This window comes from Danio rerio, chromosome 3, assembly GCF_049306965.1.
Source record: "Danio rerio strain Tuebingen ecotype United States chromosome 3, GRCz12tu, whole genome shotgun sequence".
Taxonomy (NCBI): domain Eukaryota; kingdom Metazoa; phylum Chordata; class Actinopteri; order Cypriniformes; family Danionidae; genus Danio; species Danio rerio.
Window position 1 is genome coordinate 26,751,581 of NC_133178.1, and position 20,255 is coordinate 26,771,835.

General features: G+C 31.9%; 1 protein-coding gene across 50 annotated transcripts in view; it reads right to left on the reverse strand.

Moving 5' to 3' along the window:
• rbfox1 (RNA binding fox-1 homolog 1) overlaps positions 1-20,255 on the reverse strand; it is a 445,956-nt gene that overhangs the window by 24,470 nt on the left and 401,231 nt on the right. For 34 of the 50 annotated variants that reach the window (XM_073939678.1, XM_073939683.1, XM_073939725.1 and 31 more), the window contains 3 exons: positions 13,425-13,560; positions 11,313-11,352; positions 301-365 (listed from right to left, as the gene is read on the reverse strand). In XM_073939678.1, the coding sequence (XP_073795779.1) occupies positions 301-365; positions 11,313-11,352; positions 13,425-13,560 (241 nt within the window). The remainder of the gene's footprint in view (positions 1-300; positions 366-11,312; positions 11,353-13,424; positions 13,561-20,255) is intronic. The other 16 variants (XM_073939865.1, XM_073939796.1, XM_073939805.1 and 13 more) reach the window with 1 other exon arrangement.

Genomic DNA, 20,255 nt, shown 5'->3' on the forward strand with positions numbered 1-20,255 from the left:
GCCTCACCATTACATTTGCAGTGACATCTCATTTGATTTAATTTGCCAATTACTGCACTGTGCACTGTGATATTCGCCACTGGCGGGGGAAATTAGACTAATAAATCTTCTATCTTTTTTTTTTGTTGTTTGTTTAAGCGCATGCCTGCCTCTGCTCGTGACGAAGGGAGAGAGTTTGACCTCAGAGGAGTATAGGGTGAGAGAGAACGAGGCCGCCTCGGCGGGGGAGGTGGATCGGGTGCTAAGGGCCCCGCCGGAGGGCCTGGTAAAGTGGTGTGCAGGCGGCGGAGTGTGTCTTACCTGTCACTGTAGGCAGCGGCGGTAGCAGTAGCAGGCTGAGTGTATCGGTAGGCAGTGTAACCACCCTAGAAACACAACACACATGCTCACTCACCACAGTCAAGTTCGCAGTTTTCACAAAAAGACAAATAGCAGGGTGAGGGTGCAGGGGAGGAAGGGGTTTCGGTTTGATGCGATATGCTGTGACAGAGAAACTGTATGGAGACGAAGTGTGCTTTTGGAGAGCGGCACGCGATAACGTCACATTCACTGGCACTCGCGATTCGAGGCATGCTCCGAAAGAGGGGACGCACATGTCATAATCATAGCTATTAAATATGCATAATCTAATTACAAAGCAGCAGCCTTATGTTGGTGCATTGTGTGAGTCAACCTACTTTCTTATTCCTCTCATGCATCTGAGGATTAATTATGTAGCGCTGTCATACTACACTACTTCTTTTCGCCAACGATGGAGAAAGAAGTCGTTTCAACATGTGGAACGGCAACATCAGATGTTCACTTAGGCAAAAAGGCCAAACAAACACATCTAGGCAAAAGCGCATATGGCTGCTGATTTGAGCAGTGTTGTTTTGTTGTCAGCGATGGTGTCTGCCCAAAATACTCCCACACACCATCACTGTGCTGTGGACTTTTGTTTGTTTTAATGCTGTATTATGTAACAATTAGGTCCTGTCTTCTAATTTTAAAAGCACAGCCCCATTAATATTGTTTTATAAGAATGTTTTGGTAAAAAAAAAAAAAAAAAAAATATATATATATATATATATATATATATATATATATATATATATATATATATATATATATATATATATATATATATATATATATATATATATAAATAAATAAATAAATAATGAAAAGAAAAAAATATATATAAAAAAATAGAAAAAAATAATGAAAAGAAAAAATATATAAATAATAAAAAAAATAAAAAAATAAAAAAAATTAGACAACACGGAAATACCCATGTCAGAGCAAGCAAACAGATAATTAAAACTTTAAAGTAAATATAAATCTTTTTACTAACACATCCAGATTCTACTTACAGGATTACTGCATGTTTCACTAAGCCAAATTGAAGACTTTTTAAGACCATTGTGAGTTAAATTTTAGACTTATACAGGGCTAAACGGTATAGATTTTTTACTTGCCCCATTAAAAGCAATTCTAGTTACTTGAATGATACTTAAATAAGCAAACCATACATAAATGTTTTGTCAATATAACATTTCTTTGACAAGCTTTAAAAAATATAAAAAAATAAATGTACATACAACACAACAGTGAGTGTCCTCAACACAGTCTTTAAATCAGGGGTGCCCAAATTCAGCCCTGAAGGTTTGGTGTCCTGCCTACTTTAGTTCCAACCCCAATCAGACACACCTGGGCTAGCTAATCAGGCTCTTACTAGGCTTTCTAGAAACATCCTTGCAGGTGTGTTGAGCCAAGTTTTAGTAGAGCTAAAATCTGCAGGACACAGGCCCTCCAAGACCGAGTTTGGAGTTTTGTTTAAAGTTTTATTGAATTGTATTGTTGGTGACTGTAGGTCTTCGCCTGATGGAGTAGCTTTGGACATTGGAAAATTATGGCCTGTTTAAAATGAATTAAAACCTACAAGTCAATATTTCAGTGAATTTAAGACTTTTTGAGGCCTAAAATATGTTTGTTTTTTTATTTTAACCCCCAAGCTGGAGGACCAGGAAATACACACATACACTGCAGACAAATTAGCCTACCCAATTTACCTATAGCGCATGTCTTTTTACTTGAGGGGGAAACCAGAGCACCAGGAGGAAACCCAAGCGAACACAGGGAGAACATGCAAATTCCACACAGAAACGCCAACTGACCCAGTCGGGGCTCAAACTTGTAAATTTTGATCATGAAACATGTTTATTGAAACTTTTTCTATGTGAATTAAATTACATAATGACAGATGAATTTGTCTAATAATTAAATGGCATATCCTTTAACACATTCATGAGAAAATGTTTGTCTTTTATATTATCCCCAGTTTTTTTTTCTTAAAATGTACAATATTCTATGCAAGTTTGGGAATAAAATGGTTTATCAAAAGTATTGCATGCTAAAATTATTTTATTCTTTTTCACAATAGACTTTTATTTATAATAAAACCCTTTTTGAGTGTATGACCACTTTTATTGAAAATTAACACTTTTAAGACGTAAAATTTGGGTTTCTAAACTGACATTTTAAGACTTTTTAAGACCATCCTGTGCTCAAACTTACATGACTCAGACAAAAATAAAGGAACATTTAAAACATTATCTATAACTATAATCTATAATCTACCTATGGTACACTTGGAATCACAGCTGTATATTGTATTTTGATGTTTCTTGAATATACTTGAACTAACAAGTATATTACTACAATTATTCTAGTTTATATAATAGCCTTTTATACAAAATAATAATAAAACAATAAGCCTTTAAAAAAGATATGTCTTAAAAGAATAGTTCACCCAATTTAAATCTGTCATAATTTACTTACCTACCACTTGTTCCACACCTTTTTACATTTTCTTTTTCTGTTGAACTCAACAAAAAATATTTTGTAAAATGTTGGAAATGTTGGTAAATATTGACTCTCTGTATATACTAGAAGTGAAGTCAAATCAAATCACTTTTATTGTCACATCAGCAGCACTATGATGAGCAGTACTATGATGAGTGAAATGCTTAGGTGCTGGCTCCAGACACCAAAATACAACAACATACTCAACAAAACAATATACTATTAAATATAGCACTATGTATTTCATAAACAATATGTGAAAGACAATAAATGAAAACACACATTACACACACGTAGGCACAGATAGAAAAGTACACAGTCAAAAGAGTGTACACACAGGTTGAGAAATTAGTGATTTCTGGGTTCCAACATTCTTTTGAGTCCAACAAAAAAAAAAGGAAAAAAAGAAGCTAGAACAGGTTTTGAAAAAGTGGAAGGAGAATAAATGATGACAGAATTATAATTTTTGGGTGAACTATTCTTTTAAGTAAAGGTTTACAGAGCTGATGGGCTTATGTGTACAGCTCTGCTCTTTCTCTGTTTCTCCGGGGCTCACTGGTCTCCTGACCCTGCCATTCTCCACACCAGACCCGCAGGCTGTGGTAATTACCAAACTCCCTCTGCCTGCTCACACACATACACACATACACACGCACACTCGCACACGCACACGCACACACACACACACACACACACACACACACACACACACACACACACACACACACACACACACACACACACACACACACACTGTCTCCAGCTTTCTCTGAAATGACTCACCGTCTAATTCAACACCCCTTAACAAACCCTTTCATTTACTCGCATAACGGCATGATGCATCTGGGCTGTAAAGTGAGAATGCCACTTAATGATTAATTAGCAATTAATTAATTGTAAATAGTTCTTTAAATGAATACAGCTTATCAGTGGTCAACAAAAAAGATTGTTTTGACACTCATGTTGCTTACATGCAAAACAAAAAGCAGATTTTGATTTTACTTATTTAATATATATATAGATATATATAATCCTTTGTTTGATTGTTTTCTTGATTTAGCAATCATGCTACCACTTATTTTATTTTAATATTTATTTTTTAATATGCGCTCATAAACACCTCCGTACAAATAAAAAATGAATCCCTTTTTTAAAACCACCCTGAATTTAATTACAGAGGAAAATCAAACTCTGAAAAGGCAATCAAATATAAAACCAATTCAAATGAATGGGAGCTAATATCTTTCATCCAATGTTTGGGGAAACAGAATGGGACATCAACCACGTCCATTGTGGACAAGATTATCAGATCACTAAATTATCTGAAATGGATTAGCTCATATCTCAACTAGTGCATTAGGTCACGAAACATGTTAACATTTTTTGTAATATGAATTTTACTGTAGGACATTTATACAGTATGTTACTGCATTTAAAACGTTGCATTGTGAAACTTACTGTATATTTTACAGTACAGATAAATATACTGTATATACCATAGTGTTTATATTACAGATAAATGCTGTAAATACAGTGCTCAGCATAACTGACTACACTCCGTTTTGAAAATGAATATTTTTTTCCCATTTCTCAGTGAATAAAGGTAATATATATATATCAGTGCAATTGAACAAAACTGATTTATTAAACAGATATGTTTATTAAAATAATAAATTCAATGAATTAAATTCAAGCAAAATATTGCAAAAAATAAATTACAACCTACAAAAATTCAACAAAATTTTTCCTTTTTTTTTGCTTCTCTTGAATTTTCCTCTTATTAAAAATTGTATTTAATATTTTTCTATAACATAAATTTGGGTGTACTAGATTTTGAGCCGTTATCACAAGTTATTTTGTTAGATAAGCTCTAGATTTGGCTTTAGTACTGACTAATCTAATGTATATGCACAAATATAATATTGTATAGCTTCCTGTTAAAAATATGAATTTAAAAGATAGATTTTTGAGGGGTGTACATATACAGCAAGATAAATGGTGCAGTAAATTTAAATACAGTATTTTTGCTGTCATTTATTTACAGTAAGTTACTGGACAACTGCTGCCAGTAATTTACTGTAGATTCTACAGGAAATTGTTAACACACTGTAAAAAATGCTGTAAATAAAAAATATTGATATGTAAGTTGACTTATTAGTTTTTTCACAAATTGAAGTGGATTGAACATGAAACAATTTTAAGTTGTCCTCAAAAAAACTTAAGAATGTTGTTGTTTCAGCTAATTTAGCACAAGTAGTTTGATCAAACAGCAAACATGATTTTTGAGTGCAGTGTATAGCGTGATATGTCTGAACGAGGGTACTTCGGTCACCAGCACTCTGTTTTTTGACAGACGGGGGCCGCGGGCTGCATCTACATGACTCTGAAGCTCCATTAGGCCTGGTCAACTAACCTCGGGGAAACTGACAGGGTGTGCAGGTGCCAGAGAGCAGTGGTCAGGACTTTAACGCTGGGATGCGCATCTGGAGAGCGGCCACCATTCATCATTATGACTCACAGATAGGGCTCCACTGACTCCTGACTGCTCGTATCTGTCTGCGGCGCATGTGGACATACTCAGCTTATCATGGTTATTGATGCGCATGGAGCCTTTCTCATACTTTTACTAGAGCGTCTGTTTGACTGCCACCACCACTTGATGGCCTGAAGTACCTGAAAAGAGTCTAGACGGGATTATAATAAAGAATAAGGGCCTTGATGCTGTTTTTTTAGTGTATAAAAGTGCATAACAGCGTGCAACAGTTTGGCTGTAACAGTTTATCTGAGGCTATTTCTTCTGTTTAAATGGATAGTTTCCCCAAAAAGGAACATTCTGTCATCGTTTATGCAACCTTGTCAAACATCTGTTTGTTTGTTGAACACAAGTGAAGATATTTTGAAGAAAACTTGAAACCTGTAACCATTGTCATAAATTGTAGTACTTGTTTTTCCTACTATGTAATGGATGTCAATGGTACAATGTCAACAACATCTTAAAAATATCTTCTTTTGTGTTGAACAAAAAATTACTCAATAAGTAATTTGTAAAAAAAAATTACATTTTTTGGGCAAACCATCCTTTAACTTTTGCTGTCATAAGATGTTTAAAGTTTATAAGGTCTCAAAAATTATACATTAAACAAGTCATTGCTTAGAAGATTTGAGAGTTGAAACAAAGATTATCTTGAATTTAGTAAAGTTATTCTAAGTTTAACAAACTTTAGTTTTTTACTGTTGCATTAACAGTAATAAGTGACTGTGAGCCACTGATTCACTGAATCATTTATTTAACTGATTCATTTAAAATACTGAGCAAAAAGAGTGACTGTCTCAAAGGGGGAGTCCTGTAATCATTCACTTAACCAACTTGTTTAAAACAAAGTTTTATTTAAAGATGTAATGAAATGGTTATTTGGAATTGGAACTATTCTCCTTTGTTGAGCAAAAATGCAGTTACTCTCTGGGTAAATGTAAAATATGTACAAGCCTCATATAAAACAAGAAATGCTGTTTGTGGAGGAACCTGATTTGAAAAATCTTAACTTTTAATAAAACTAAGCCTCAGCTTTTAAATCACTAAACAAAACTCAAATCTCAACAGCATTGTCCGTTTAAACAGCACAGAACTATTAAAATGTCCAGCGTATAAACATATAATAACATACCATAATATAATATAATTATAGAATTAGAGCGAGAGCGAGAATCACCGGTTCGATACCAGCTCAGATCGGGTTGGGTGCAATAGAAAAGGTGGGTTACACATGGAAGCTTGTCCAGGATAGGAGTGAGGTTTAGGGGGATAAATGAGGCCAGCTAGTAAAGTGTTATGCAGGTAAACCTCACTCCTCTAGGTACTCTAGCGACAGACGCTAGATGCCATGGTCTTTAGCCTCCTTGCTCGAGCAACGAACTCCCATACAAAGAATCACCGGTTCGATCCCAGCTCAGACCAGGTTGGGTGCAGAATGAATGGTGGGTTGTTATAATATAATATAATATAATATAATATAATATAATATAATATAATATAATATAATATAATATAATATAATATAATATAATATAATATAATATAATATAATATAATATATTATAATATAATATAATATAATATAATATAATATAATATAATATAATATAATATAAAATAATATAATATAATATAATATAATATAATATAATATAATATAATATAAAATAATATAATATAATATAATACAATACAATACAATACAATACAATATAATATAATATAATATAATATAATATAATACAATACAATACAATATAATATAATATAATATAATATAATATAATATAATATAATATAATATAATATAATATAATATAATATAATATAATAAATATAACATAGTTATCCTTTTATATTAACTGTTTAGACTTACCTGTTCTATATTATATTATATTATATTATATTATATTATATTATATTATATTATATTATATTATATTATATTATATTATATTATATTATATTATATTATATTATATTATATTATATTATATTATATTTTATTTTATTTTTTTATATTATTTTATATTATGTCATGTTATATCTGGATCCGGCGTGTTCAGGCACAAATTAAGCCTCTATTTGAATATTGGATTACAGTATTTAAATATAGCTTTAAAAGATGCCTGAAATATGTATTATATACTTGCATTAAAAAACCAACAAACACTTTCTTATAAGACTTAACTGTTTTTCATGTAATCTCAGTGTGTTTCCCGGTCAAAATGATGAGGCCACACTGAAAGGTTTCCAATCACTACTGATGTTGTGAACGCATTTGTTTGTTATGCCGTGGCTTTGGGCATTTTCAGAATCTTCCCGAAATGAAAAGTCAGCCGCGTGAGGCAAATGCGAAGCGCTTTATATTACAGATTAAATGGAGAGATATTACCCATGCTGTGTCGTTTGTATTTGGTGTATCTCCCTGCCTTATTGCACCCTGCATGTGGCACATGTTCAGTTTTCCTTTGTTTAACTTGCTTGTCTTAAGGCCGTCTGTCGCATGCAAGCACAGCTTCATTTCCCAGACCTAATCCAACATTCAGTACATTTAGCAGAGCACTCAGCAAATTAAGACCGCTAATAAACAAATACACTTCTTGGATAGTTCCTAATGAATATTAGATGATCTTATCGCAGTGGAACAATCAATCCCAGACGCTGTGGCTCTGTGCTAATGACAAGGGAGCAGAGGAAGCATTACAGCAGCCGTCCTGCCATTTCGACGCATATTTCTGCCCTGTACAATTTGCTTGGTCCCGGAGGAGGGCGAATTGTGGGAGATTCATCAGGCTGTGTCAGGCTCAATGAGACATGGCCTTGAGGAGAATAAGCATTCGGTCTCCACCTCAGCTCCAGATGCTCCTGCTAATCTCCAAATGTGGAGCTCCAGATAAACACACAAGTGGCTGTACAGTTGAAGACAAAATGATTACAGTAGCCCTCTTGAGAAATTTGTATTCTTTTACAAATATTTACCAAGTGATGTTTAACAGAGCAAGGACAGTTTTCAAAGTATTTACGATTATTTTTTTTCCCTTCTGAAGTCTTCATCATTAATTAGTCTTAATTCTTTTAATTTGGCTGGAATAAAAATAAATAAATATATCTTTAAAAAATGTAAGTCAATATTATTATTACCCTTAGGATTATTATTATTTTTGATTGGCTACAGAACAAACCACTGTTTTCTAATGCCTAATTAACTTATCTTGCCTAGTTGACCTGAACTCAAGTACCTTGCAAAATAAGTAGTAAAATAGTATGTACTGTCATCATGGTAAAAACTACAGAATTAAGTTATTAGAAATTGTTTATTAAAACTATTATGTTTAAAAATGTGCTAAAAATACTTCTTGTTGTTAAATAGCACTTGGGAAATATCTTAATAAGATTTAAACTTTCACAGGAGGGCAAATTATTTTGTCTAGAAACTGTAGATCAAAAACAAGCAGGCTGAAGACAGAATTTGGACACACTCTACATACTTAAAAATGGACTTTATAAAAAAAAGTAAATAAATATTATATAATAAAACCTAAAAATTAAAATGTATATCTAAATTATAATCTAAACATAATATCTTTTTTATTTCTAAAGATGTTTTGGAAATAGTTTATCATATATTTTAATTGTGTAGTAGTAGTAGTAGTAGTATTAGTAGTAGTAGTAGTAGTAATAATAATAGTAATAATAATAATAGTAATAATAATAATAATAATAATAATAATAATAATAATAATAATAATAATAATAATAATAATATGTTTTTAAAAATAACACTTTACCATAGCCTGACACGGACCCTCTGAAAACGTAACTACACATCTCGATGACATGAGCTGCAAAATCTGTTGTAGATCGGCTTGGTCTCTGCATTAAAAGTGGGCGGGGCAGAGAGACAATTTTAGGAGGGGCTGAGGGAGCAGAGTGAGGCCGGTGACCAAAGTGTTTAAGAAGTGTAAAGTCCTGCAGAGGAACCCTCATGGAAACTGTTGTTCTTTGTTTACTTTCTGATTTAAGTTGTTGAATGTTGAACTGGTTCCTGCCTCTTTCTTGAAAGAGTGTGAGTTTCTACAGTAGCATTGCATGCAGTTCCAGCATAAACTCAAATCATCGGTAAAAAATCTGGACACCATAGACCATAGAAACTACACTGGTTACTAGCATTTCTGAAGTAGTATTGCCACAGCAGCACAGACAGAACTCATAAGTATAAGCTCACAACAGGGTAGATTATAGATTATGACCAGATAGTTGCAGGAAAAAAAAAAAAAAAAAACTAAGAGTGTTAGAAATCTTTATAAAAAACTTAGTTGTCCTTGCTGACTCCTAAGCAATCATTTTTAAAAAAATATTAATTATAAACATTTTGAATCGGTAAAAGATTAGAGCAAAATTGTCATCTGAAAAATTTGGTCTATTATTTGTTTAGATAGAACTTGAACGCCAATGACAAATGTGTCATCTTGTAAAATTGTGTGGTTTGCACATTAATTGTGGTCGCCAATTTGAAAGTGAAACTAAAAGGTGAGTGTTCATTGAAAAAGGTTTTCAGGTAAGTATTTTGATAACAACTGAAATATACAATATTTGTAAGAAACTTATTTGGCCTTGCTGACTCTTAATAATTTTGTTAATAATCATTTTGAAAGGGTAAACGATGAGAGCAAAATGGTAGCCTGTAAAATTTGGCCTATTATTGTTTAGTTAGAACTTGATCTTAAATGCTAAAGACAAATATGTCATCTTGTAAAATTTTGAAGTCAGTTTTTTATACACAGAGTAACTGTAATCACCAATTTGAAAGTGAAAGTAAAAGGTGATCGTGCATTGAAAAATGTTTTCAAGCATGCATTTTAATAACGACACAAATAAAAAATATATAACATTCAAAGAATACAGATGAAGAATATACTGATGATTTACATTATTTAAATTACATTTTTTTTTAATAATTAAAAAAATTATTTTATATCATAAACCTAGATAACCTGGAAACCTGTTAGAAAATGTATTATCAAATATATAAAAACAACTTTTAACTAATTGAAATTTTAAAATCTATTTTGCCTTACAATTATATTAAAAAGCATATTCTATGAATGTCTATATGTAAGAGGACATTTTACTGTACATACATAAGAGTTTTCTCACTGTACTGTACTAACCCAGCATGCCTCACTTTAGTGCTCTAAAATCTCAGGTCATGGAATTTAACCCCCACTGACAATAAACTCCACATTTCTCTGTCACTGATGCTCATACCTTGTGGCTGGTTGAACAACAATGCATATATACAGTTGAAGTCAGAATTATTAGCCCCCCTTTGATTTTTTTTTCTTTTTTAAATATTTTCCAAATTATGTTTAACAGAGTAAGGACATTTTCACAGTATGTCTGATAATATTTTTTTCTTCTAGAGAAAGTCTTATTTGTTTTATTTTGGCTGGAATAAAAGCAGTTTTAAATTTTTTAAAAGCCATTTTAAGGTCAAAATTATTAGCCCATTTAAGCTATATATATTTTTTCCGACAATCTACAGAACCGTTATTATACAATAACTTGCCTAATTGCCCTAACCTGCCTAATTAACCCTATTAACCGAGTTAAGCCTTTAAATATCACTTTAAGCAGTATAGAAGTGTCTTGAGAAATATCTAAACAAATATTATTTACTGTCATCATGGCAAAGATAAAATAAATCAGTTATAAGAAATGAGTTATTAAAAAATATTAAGTTTAGAAATGTGTTGAATATATATACTATATATGTAATTATTGACACCATTAGTTAATTAAATGCTCACAATCAAAACAACAATGGATCATCTTGTAGGTTTGCAGTCGGAGAGAGGAACGGGAGTGGGGTTTTGGGGTATGGAGGGATTTACAGTACATGATCATTCAAAGACGGCATGCGGATACTTACATAAATATCTGCACCGTAAAACCCGTCCTGGTAAACAACACTGGAAAGATGCAAACACACGCGCACACACAGACACAAACACCAAACAAAACAAACAAAACACATCAATATTAGTGCATGTTCCCATGCAAGCAAAACCAACCCCATCTCTAGCCAGGGTTAGTGGAGCAGAATAAGAAATACACACACGCGCTGAATAATCTACACGCACTCGTCACTTTTGAACATTTTTGCAAGGAGATTGTGGAGGAAAGGTTTTGGAAAGAGGCCACAGAGAGCTGGACTTTTCTTATGTAGTATTTTTCATTTTAACCCAAAGCAATTTAAATTCTTTTAATATAACTATCACTACTACTAATAAAATGGTAGAAGAAAAATAAAATGTAGAGGGGAGAAAATAAATAGACGGGTGGATGCATGGATGAATAACATTGCTATTATTATTTATTTGTTTTTTAAATGCTGTATATGTATATATTATTATTACTGTATTCTTAATACTGTATATATCATTCATACTTAATATAGTATTCAATATTATATTATATTAATATTAATCAAAGACTGGTTAGAAATTGACTGCTTATAATAAATTAGTCTAAAAGTCTTTATATATATATATATATATATATATATATATATATATATATATATATATATATATATATATATATATATATATATATATATATATATATATATTATTTTGTAGATACTTTCAGCCCCTGGCTTCCTTTGTTTGATATTTTCTCTGTAAAATATACTTTTTTAAAATGTTGAAATAAAGTTTAACATATTTAAATTCAATGTCAATTGTATTCAAAATGAGGTTTCCCAGAGATGGGTTGCGGCTGGAAGGGCATCCGCTGCGTAAAAACCTGCATGGATAAGTTGGCGGTTCATTCCGGTGTGGTGACCCCAGATTAATAAAGGAACTAAGCCGAAAAGAAAATGAATGTATGAATGTAACTTGAGAGTGACAATTAGGTAATATTTGAATATTAAAATGTGATTGGTCCTCACTCTCACATTATTTGCATACAGAATTGTGAATAAAATGGATGTAATAATTCCTGAAGCAATAATATGCTGGTTATTTTTTAATTATAATCTGATCTTTAGTAAATCAGATCAGATGTGCTCCAGCATTAGGCACATTTAGCTATGCCTTTACTGAATGAGCTCTGTGCTACGTCTGACAGATCGCAAACATATTTGTGTTGAACAGGAATGTTGATATTTAAATAAATTGTGCATGCGTGCAGCAATCAAAAACTAAGCCTGTTTATCTGTTGCTTGTAAGAGGGGTGACACAGTGGGGTAGCACAGTTGCCTCACAGCAAGAAAAAATATTGTTACTGAGAAGAACTAAAAAAAACTGACAACTCAAAGTCCTTACTGCTTTAAGTTGCCTTGTTTTTTTAACGATTTCTCGACAATGTATTTTTAAGTGTTCATTAATGTGACGACAGACATTTAAAGCTTAATGTTAATATGCTAATAAAAGCTTTAAACACAAAAATGACAATATGATGTTTATTGAGAAAGGTCACAATGACCACTGAGGTAATACTAGTTGTTATAGAATTCTGGTGGTTCCAGTGTTAAGTTATATGATAATCTAAGTGGAATGCTTTAACTTGTAATAATTATAGTTTTTGTTTAAATTCTCTGACCTTCCTAATCACCAATTTACATATATACAACAACAAAAACTAAAATCCAGTCTGCAGCCCCCTGACTCTTCAAGACATAAAAAAAATCTTCAAACTCCACCAAACCTCCTCCAACATCAACTTACATTAACACACACACACCAACTCAGAAATAAAATCATCCGAATCATCATCCGACTCCTCAGAGATCCCAAAATACATGTGCATTCACTTATAGGAGAGGATTTACATAATGTTATCATTACAAAAAACAAAAAAAAACAAAAAAACATCGACCATGGCAGAAAAGCATGAGTCGAGTGTGGTCATTTCTTGCAGGATGCATGACATGCGGCACCGTCTCTGTGTGCACGGCTCCAGACTCATGCATGTTACAGCAGCCCGGTGGAGAAGGGGAGTAAGAAAGAGTGTGTGTGTTTTTTGTGTTGATTCTTACCCTCCATAGGCTGGGATGTGTGGGGGAGGCGCGGCTGCCCGAAACGTGTTGTAGACGGTGCGGCCTCTTCCTCTTAAGTGTGCCCCTCTGTACGCCGCCGCTGCCGCCGTGGCTGCTGGGTATGGGAAGCCTGGCACTGCAGGGAAAAACAGAGTGTTTACCTCTATGGTGTTTACATGGGAAAACAAACACAAGGAAAAATAGCTGTATAGGTTTGGAACAGTAGCCTAAAAGGAGAACACAATTACGTAAGGCTAAATATAGACTCTTAACACAAACCAAAATGCAGAATTGCAGAATCTGACAGAGAATGTAGAGTCAGACGGTCATTACTGCAAAATAAACTCCCATCAGGGTGATTACATGGCTACTTATGAAATAAGCAACCAAATACATTAGGTATTGATCTGCTGTGAAGTTATTTTAATATGTGAGAGGAGGAGGATACAAGGAGATGTGAAACCAGAACTGTGTTACTAGTCAAATATAATGCTAAGCAGTTCAGGAATAATGACACGCTTGGTAAATATGACCAAAAATGAACAAGAATATAAATATTTCCATACTATATATATTATACACACACTACACACTACAAAAGTTTGGGGTCATTAGGACTTTTAAAGGTTTTTAAAATAAGCTTATCCACTCACCAATGCTGCATTTTTTAAACCAAAAATACAGTACAAATTGTAAAATTGTGAAATGTTATTACACTATAAAATTACTGTTCAAAAGTAGTTTATCATTTAATTTAATCATTTATTCCAGTGATTTTAAAGATGAATTTTCAGCTTTATTGCTCCAGTCTTCAGTCACATGATCCTTCAGAAATCCCTCTAATATTAATTATTATAAATATATTATTATTATTATTATTAATGGTAATAGTAATAAAAGCAATAATGACTAATAATTTCATTTGAAACTACACACAATAAGTAATAGATAAGTATTTAACAATTTAACTTTTTTTTTTATATTTAATAAATGCTACCTTGATGAACAGAATAATTTTATTTAAATGTTTAAATAAAATAAATAATAATATAGGATGGATTGTATGGATTGTAGTGTTTTCTGACCCAAAGATTAAACTAACTTCTGCAATTCTTCAGTTGTGATTATTGGATACTTTTTGAGAAACTTCCAAACTGATTCATATCACTTGTAGTACAGTTGTTGCCCTAATGGTGGAAATGGATGCAGAGTTTTGTGCTATAAATCACAGCTGTTCTTCGGTTTTACCCATTGAGATGAATTGCTAAGTCATTTTAGCCTGTGTGTATCCTCATATTTAAGCAAGTTTTTGTTTCTAGTCACCCAGTCAAAATTATTAAATATTAATGGAAAGACACTTTTTTGCTCAAATTAACTCTCATTTTGAAAGATTTTTAGATAAAAATATGAAATGTTTGCAATTGTTTGTTCTTAATGAGAGCAGATCTTTTAAATAAATGTTAATATTTTAAAGCTAAAGGTCAAAAGGTTAAGGCAATACACTGCAGGTTAATAAGGTACAAATTAAATAATAATAACCGCCATAATTCCTAAGTTGATTGATCACATTAAGAATCGCAAACATATCTCAATTGCACTTTTTTTCTAAAATTTAATGTTTAAATATGCAAATATAAATATATCATTTATATTTTCAATACAAAAATATTTATTTATTTAATGCAATATGTGCTATTTTTCATCAATAATTCAGACAAGACTGTAAACAGACACAAACATAAAATAAATAAATAAATAAATAAATAAATAAATAAATAAATATTTTCATTATGTCCTAACAAGTCCCTCTGTAAAAAAAAAAAAAACTTTCAGAATATAAATACCAATACAATTTTTAAATTATATATATTTAATGTCAGCTAAAGTGGAGACGTATTTTTAAGTGCAAAAAAAAAAAAAAAAACAACTTTCACTTTTGAGGAAATTGACATTAAAGTTACTTTATTTAACCAAAATATATTAAAGACACAAGCTGATAAAGTGAAACAAACAAAATCTGGATATTTTTTCTTATATTAAGCTGAAAGTCCCAAACCTCAAAACAGCATCTTAAACAATTAAAAACATTTTTTTTCACAGTCTTCTTTGCTCATATTTACTAAGGATTCCAATAGTGGAAGCCACCGCATATATCAAGTATATACTGACCAATCTTAATCAAGTTTTCCTTAGAATTAATAATGAATGTCAAAATGAGCTGTAATTCCACAAGTGTAAACTAATATAAGCCGTGCCTCCATCTATACCTGCAATTAGCCCAAAACTCCAACAATGAGTAATAACCAAACTACAGGAGGCACAGAGACCTCTGAGGCTGAAAACAGAAAGCTTGGTATTGTTGTTAAATGATCATTAAGTTTAATAGGGCGTCAGTGGTGAAAATGACTTTTAAGAGGCTTAATTTGAAATGGTTGAGAGAAAGAAAGCGAGAGAGGAGGTTTGTGAAAGCTGCTTCATTCTTTAACATTACAGCTTTTCAAAAAGGAGACGGTATAAATGTCTAATAAGAGCACTGAATCTTTCATTTGCTGAATGAAAAATTCAGATTTAAGGAAGGGCCTTGCGTGATGTAGAAAGGTGAAAGAGATTGTTTCATTTGACTCTTTGTCACCTTGGATATGTGTCGTTTTTACACAGAGCACCAAAGCTGTCCGTGTGTATAAAAGAGAGGAATAAAGCGACATGAACTTTACAACTTAATTCATTCTGCTTATGAAGCTGGAAGGTACATTTCTGCCAATGAAGTGCAATTTATTTATAATCTTAACATACATGTTTTAACAAAGGTCAATATGTTTATTAGAGGGATCACATTTGATTTGTTTTAATTATGTTCCATGATGTATTTGACATACACTCTATAGGCAGAATAATTCTTCAGAAGATTTATAATAATAATAATTAATAATTAATAGTGTTTTGCTAGTCAGCATCAAATAACTATTAAAGGTTTTATGAATGGTTAGAATTGTTTTTGTTATATTTGTTTTTCATTTTAATTTTAGCTAAAGTTTTATGTTTTGGGTAATTTGATATTTAATAAATGTGTTTAATTTAGGTAATTCAGTTGTTTGATCCAGTGGAATTTGTGTATATTTTAGTAATTTCTTTTTTTTTTTTTTGCAGTTTTATTAACTGGCTAAATGAATTTCTAGAAGATTTCGTTATATTAGATTTGCAGCTTTCATAGTAATTTTTTGTCCTCAAAGTTTTGTTGTTTATTTCAAGCAAGAACAACATTTTAGTTGTATTGTGACAGGGTGTTAAACAGTAACAGTTCTTGACCCCAGTGAGCTAAAAACAAAAATTCATAGTTTTATGCTAAAAAATACAAAAAGTTAAACATTATGAAGTCATTCATATTGTGTTCAATAATTATTTTTCCATATACAAACACAGGAAAACATTAATTTAATGACCTAGAAATCCAAGTGTTTCATGAGTTTATATTTTAAATTTGATGAAGATAGTATGCAAAATGAGATTTCTATGAAAGGTTTTCTGAGGCTATAGCGGTGTCCTTTTTTCCTCACCATCAGAGGCACAAAAATGACCTTCCCAAACTAAAACAGTAAAAGTTGCTGAATAATTTGGTCTATATTAACAGTTTATGTATCTTTGGAAAGAACACACTTTGGGCTTTATTATCCATCATCTAGAGTTTATATTGCTCAAAATGAAAAAAAAGTTACAGCTGCTTAAGTAATGTAAAAAAGTGCAGCGCACTAAACATTTTATTATTTCAGAAACAAATACATGAAATTAGTCCGGTAGCAATACAGAGAAGTAATACGTCAAAAGCCACACATCTCCTGAGTATATGTTTTGAATTTGATTGTGATATCATGTAAAATAACATTTCTGAAATGATTTTTCAGAGACAATGTGATTTTCTCCCTCTCCTTGTTTGTTAAGAAGTCTGACGATCACATGTATACTGAAGTTTTCCACAACTATTTTAGTGTTTTCACATTCTACTTCTTTTTTAATTGTGTGTTTGTAAATTTTTATAGATGTTTTATTTTAGCCATTGGCATTATTTCTGTAATTATTGCAGTTTTATTATTTGTTTGAATTAGTCAAAAGTTTAATTCATTTAGAGTTTTCTTAAAGTTTTCGTCATTTTGTTGTTCTACAATTTTTTAGCTTTAAGAATTAGTTCATTTGTTTTATTTCAAGAAAGAAAAATATTTTAGTTGTATTATGGAATGCTGTTTTCAAATTTATTTAATTAAATATTTCCGCCCCCCCCCCCCCCCCCCCATTTGTCATTTTCCTGCAAATAAATTACTATGTAGTTTATTTGCAGAACAAAAACTACTGTATACTTTTAAATATTTGTGCTATACCACAGAAAATCATATCACAGACACACCTAACAGTAACAAATGCTGGATTCCACACAATCAATTTGTGTTAGGACAACATGGAGGAATTAAGTTAACTTATTACAAATTAAAGTGGATTGAACATGAAACAACTACGTTGTCCCAAAAAAACTCAACAATTGTTGTTTCAGCTTATTTTAAATAAGTAATTTGAACAAATACCAAACATCATTTGTTGAACGCATACAAAATTTGACTAATATCTAAAAATACTTAGTGGAAAATTTACACAGCATATTTTTTTTTTTTAAAGCCACCAAAGATTCATCATTCACATTTTTTCTATTCCCTTCCACAGCATTCAGGCCATACGACATCCATTTTTGTAAACACTGCATAACACGTTTGCATATTCACGCACGCGCTTGGCTTTGATGCGTAGAATGTGTCCTGCAGAAAATAAATAAGAGATGTGTATTTAGCCTGAATATTTACGGGATAAAGAAGTGAGACGATGCGCTTTCATTTAGCACGATGAAGGGTGGAGGTCTGGATGCTGCTGGATGAGGGATGGAGCTCCAGGGGGAAGCGTTTTTATTGCTTTGAGAGCGATTACAGTGAAGCAGATGCTCTGGCCGACGGGAGGCAGCCTCCGCATCAAAGCCATAAAAGTGTACAACCGCTTTGTAGTGCAATCATTTCTCTCATTGGCTTTTGTGTGGGAAGTGTGTTTCATAAACACTGCAGGAGGCTGCGGGTCGACCCTGTGCCGCAAACCGCAGAGACTCTTTTACCAATGCATGGATATATAAACAAGATAATACACTAATCATAATCAGGAAAGCTTAATGATTTTGATGTGTATTCATGTACATTCTCACTAATTTATATCTTTAATCGTATTTTTTGATCTTGAATGTGTAAAAACTATTTATTAATGTATCACTTTCATGAGAGTGTTTTATGTATTTGTATGTTTTAAAGTGTATTAATTCAATTTAAATATAGTTTAAGCTAATGCAGGTACGCGTACAACCATAAGAGGATATATTAACAATAACAAACCAAGGTTACTACTGAAAGGAGTACCATGAAGCTCAAATATTTTTGTTACTTAAAATAAAATAAATGCAAACTAAAAAATCTCAACAAGAAAAAATATATAAGCTAATAAAATGTAAAATGTAATATAACATGTAAAGAAATTAAAAACTAAAACAAAAAGAAAATATTAATCAAATTAATATTCAGGAATGAAAAATATATCTATTACAATATATCATAAAATAATAATAACCAGTGATGAGGGTAACGCGTTATAAGTAACGCACATTACGTAATAATATACATTTTTCAAAGTAACGAGTAAAGTAATGCATTACTAATATTATTTGAGTTACTTTTAAAAATGTAACACAAGTTACTTTTTACCTTGCTTAATTGGCTTTAACAAAATATATTGCGGAATAAAAATTATCTTAGTCAGGTTGAATCACCCACTCAATGAGCGAGTGTGCTGCGAGGAAAACAGACAGTTGGCTTGCACTCATTATCATCACACGGGTCACCTTTTTCACAGCAAATGAGTCAGTGTACTGTACTAGTAACTGTATAACTCAGGATATTGGTTTATTTAGAGTCAGAGGGGGTATCCGGTATGTTACTGATGACGCAAACGGTTTCACGACAATCTGTTCAATTTAATGAACTGATCGACCGGTTCGCTTAGAGGATCCGGTTAAAATCAAACTATTAATTTGCGAATCACCCGTTGCAGACACACACAGTCAGAAACAGAAACAACGGCAGGCCGTAGGCTTACATTTTTTTGCTATGGATTTTTGTTATTTTGAAATTATCGATGAAAAGAAGTGGACTGTTGTTAAGTGTAGATTATGTGTAAGTAAAACTTTTAAAAAACACGACAGCGGAAAAAAACAACAACAACAATAAACAAAACTGAATGCAAAGCAGTACACCCACACCACAACTCCAGCTAAGCAACAAATGATTGACATCAGTTTACATTCTCCAGGTAAAACAATTTATTTGACTAAACTGAAAAAGAATGAAATGGTTATTGCTTTTATTGTTGAGGAGATGCAGCCACTGTCTACTGTAGAAGCAACCACGTTTTTCTCTCTTGGGAAACAATTTACATATTTGTTAAGGCCATGTGAAGAAATGTATTCAATTTAGCTCAAAGATTTATTTCGATTTGGGGATGTTTTTTCATTGTCATGTTAATAAACATTTTAAAGGTATAAAATCAGTTTTGCCTTGATATAAATTATTTCAGGCTTTATTGCAATCTTTATCTCAATGGACAGTGAATTTACTTAACCAATAACACAAAACATACAAAAGTAGTCAATACATTACTGTACATGGATTCATTAATTTCTATCTACAGCATGAATAGCTCTGGGTTCAGGAAGTTCTCAAAATACAATTTTATCCTACATGTTTTTAAGGCAAATGA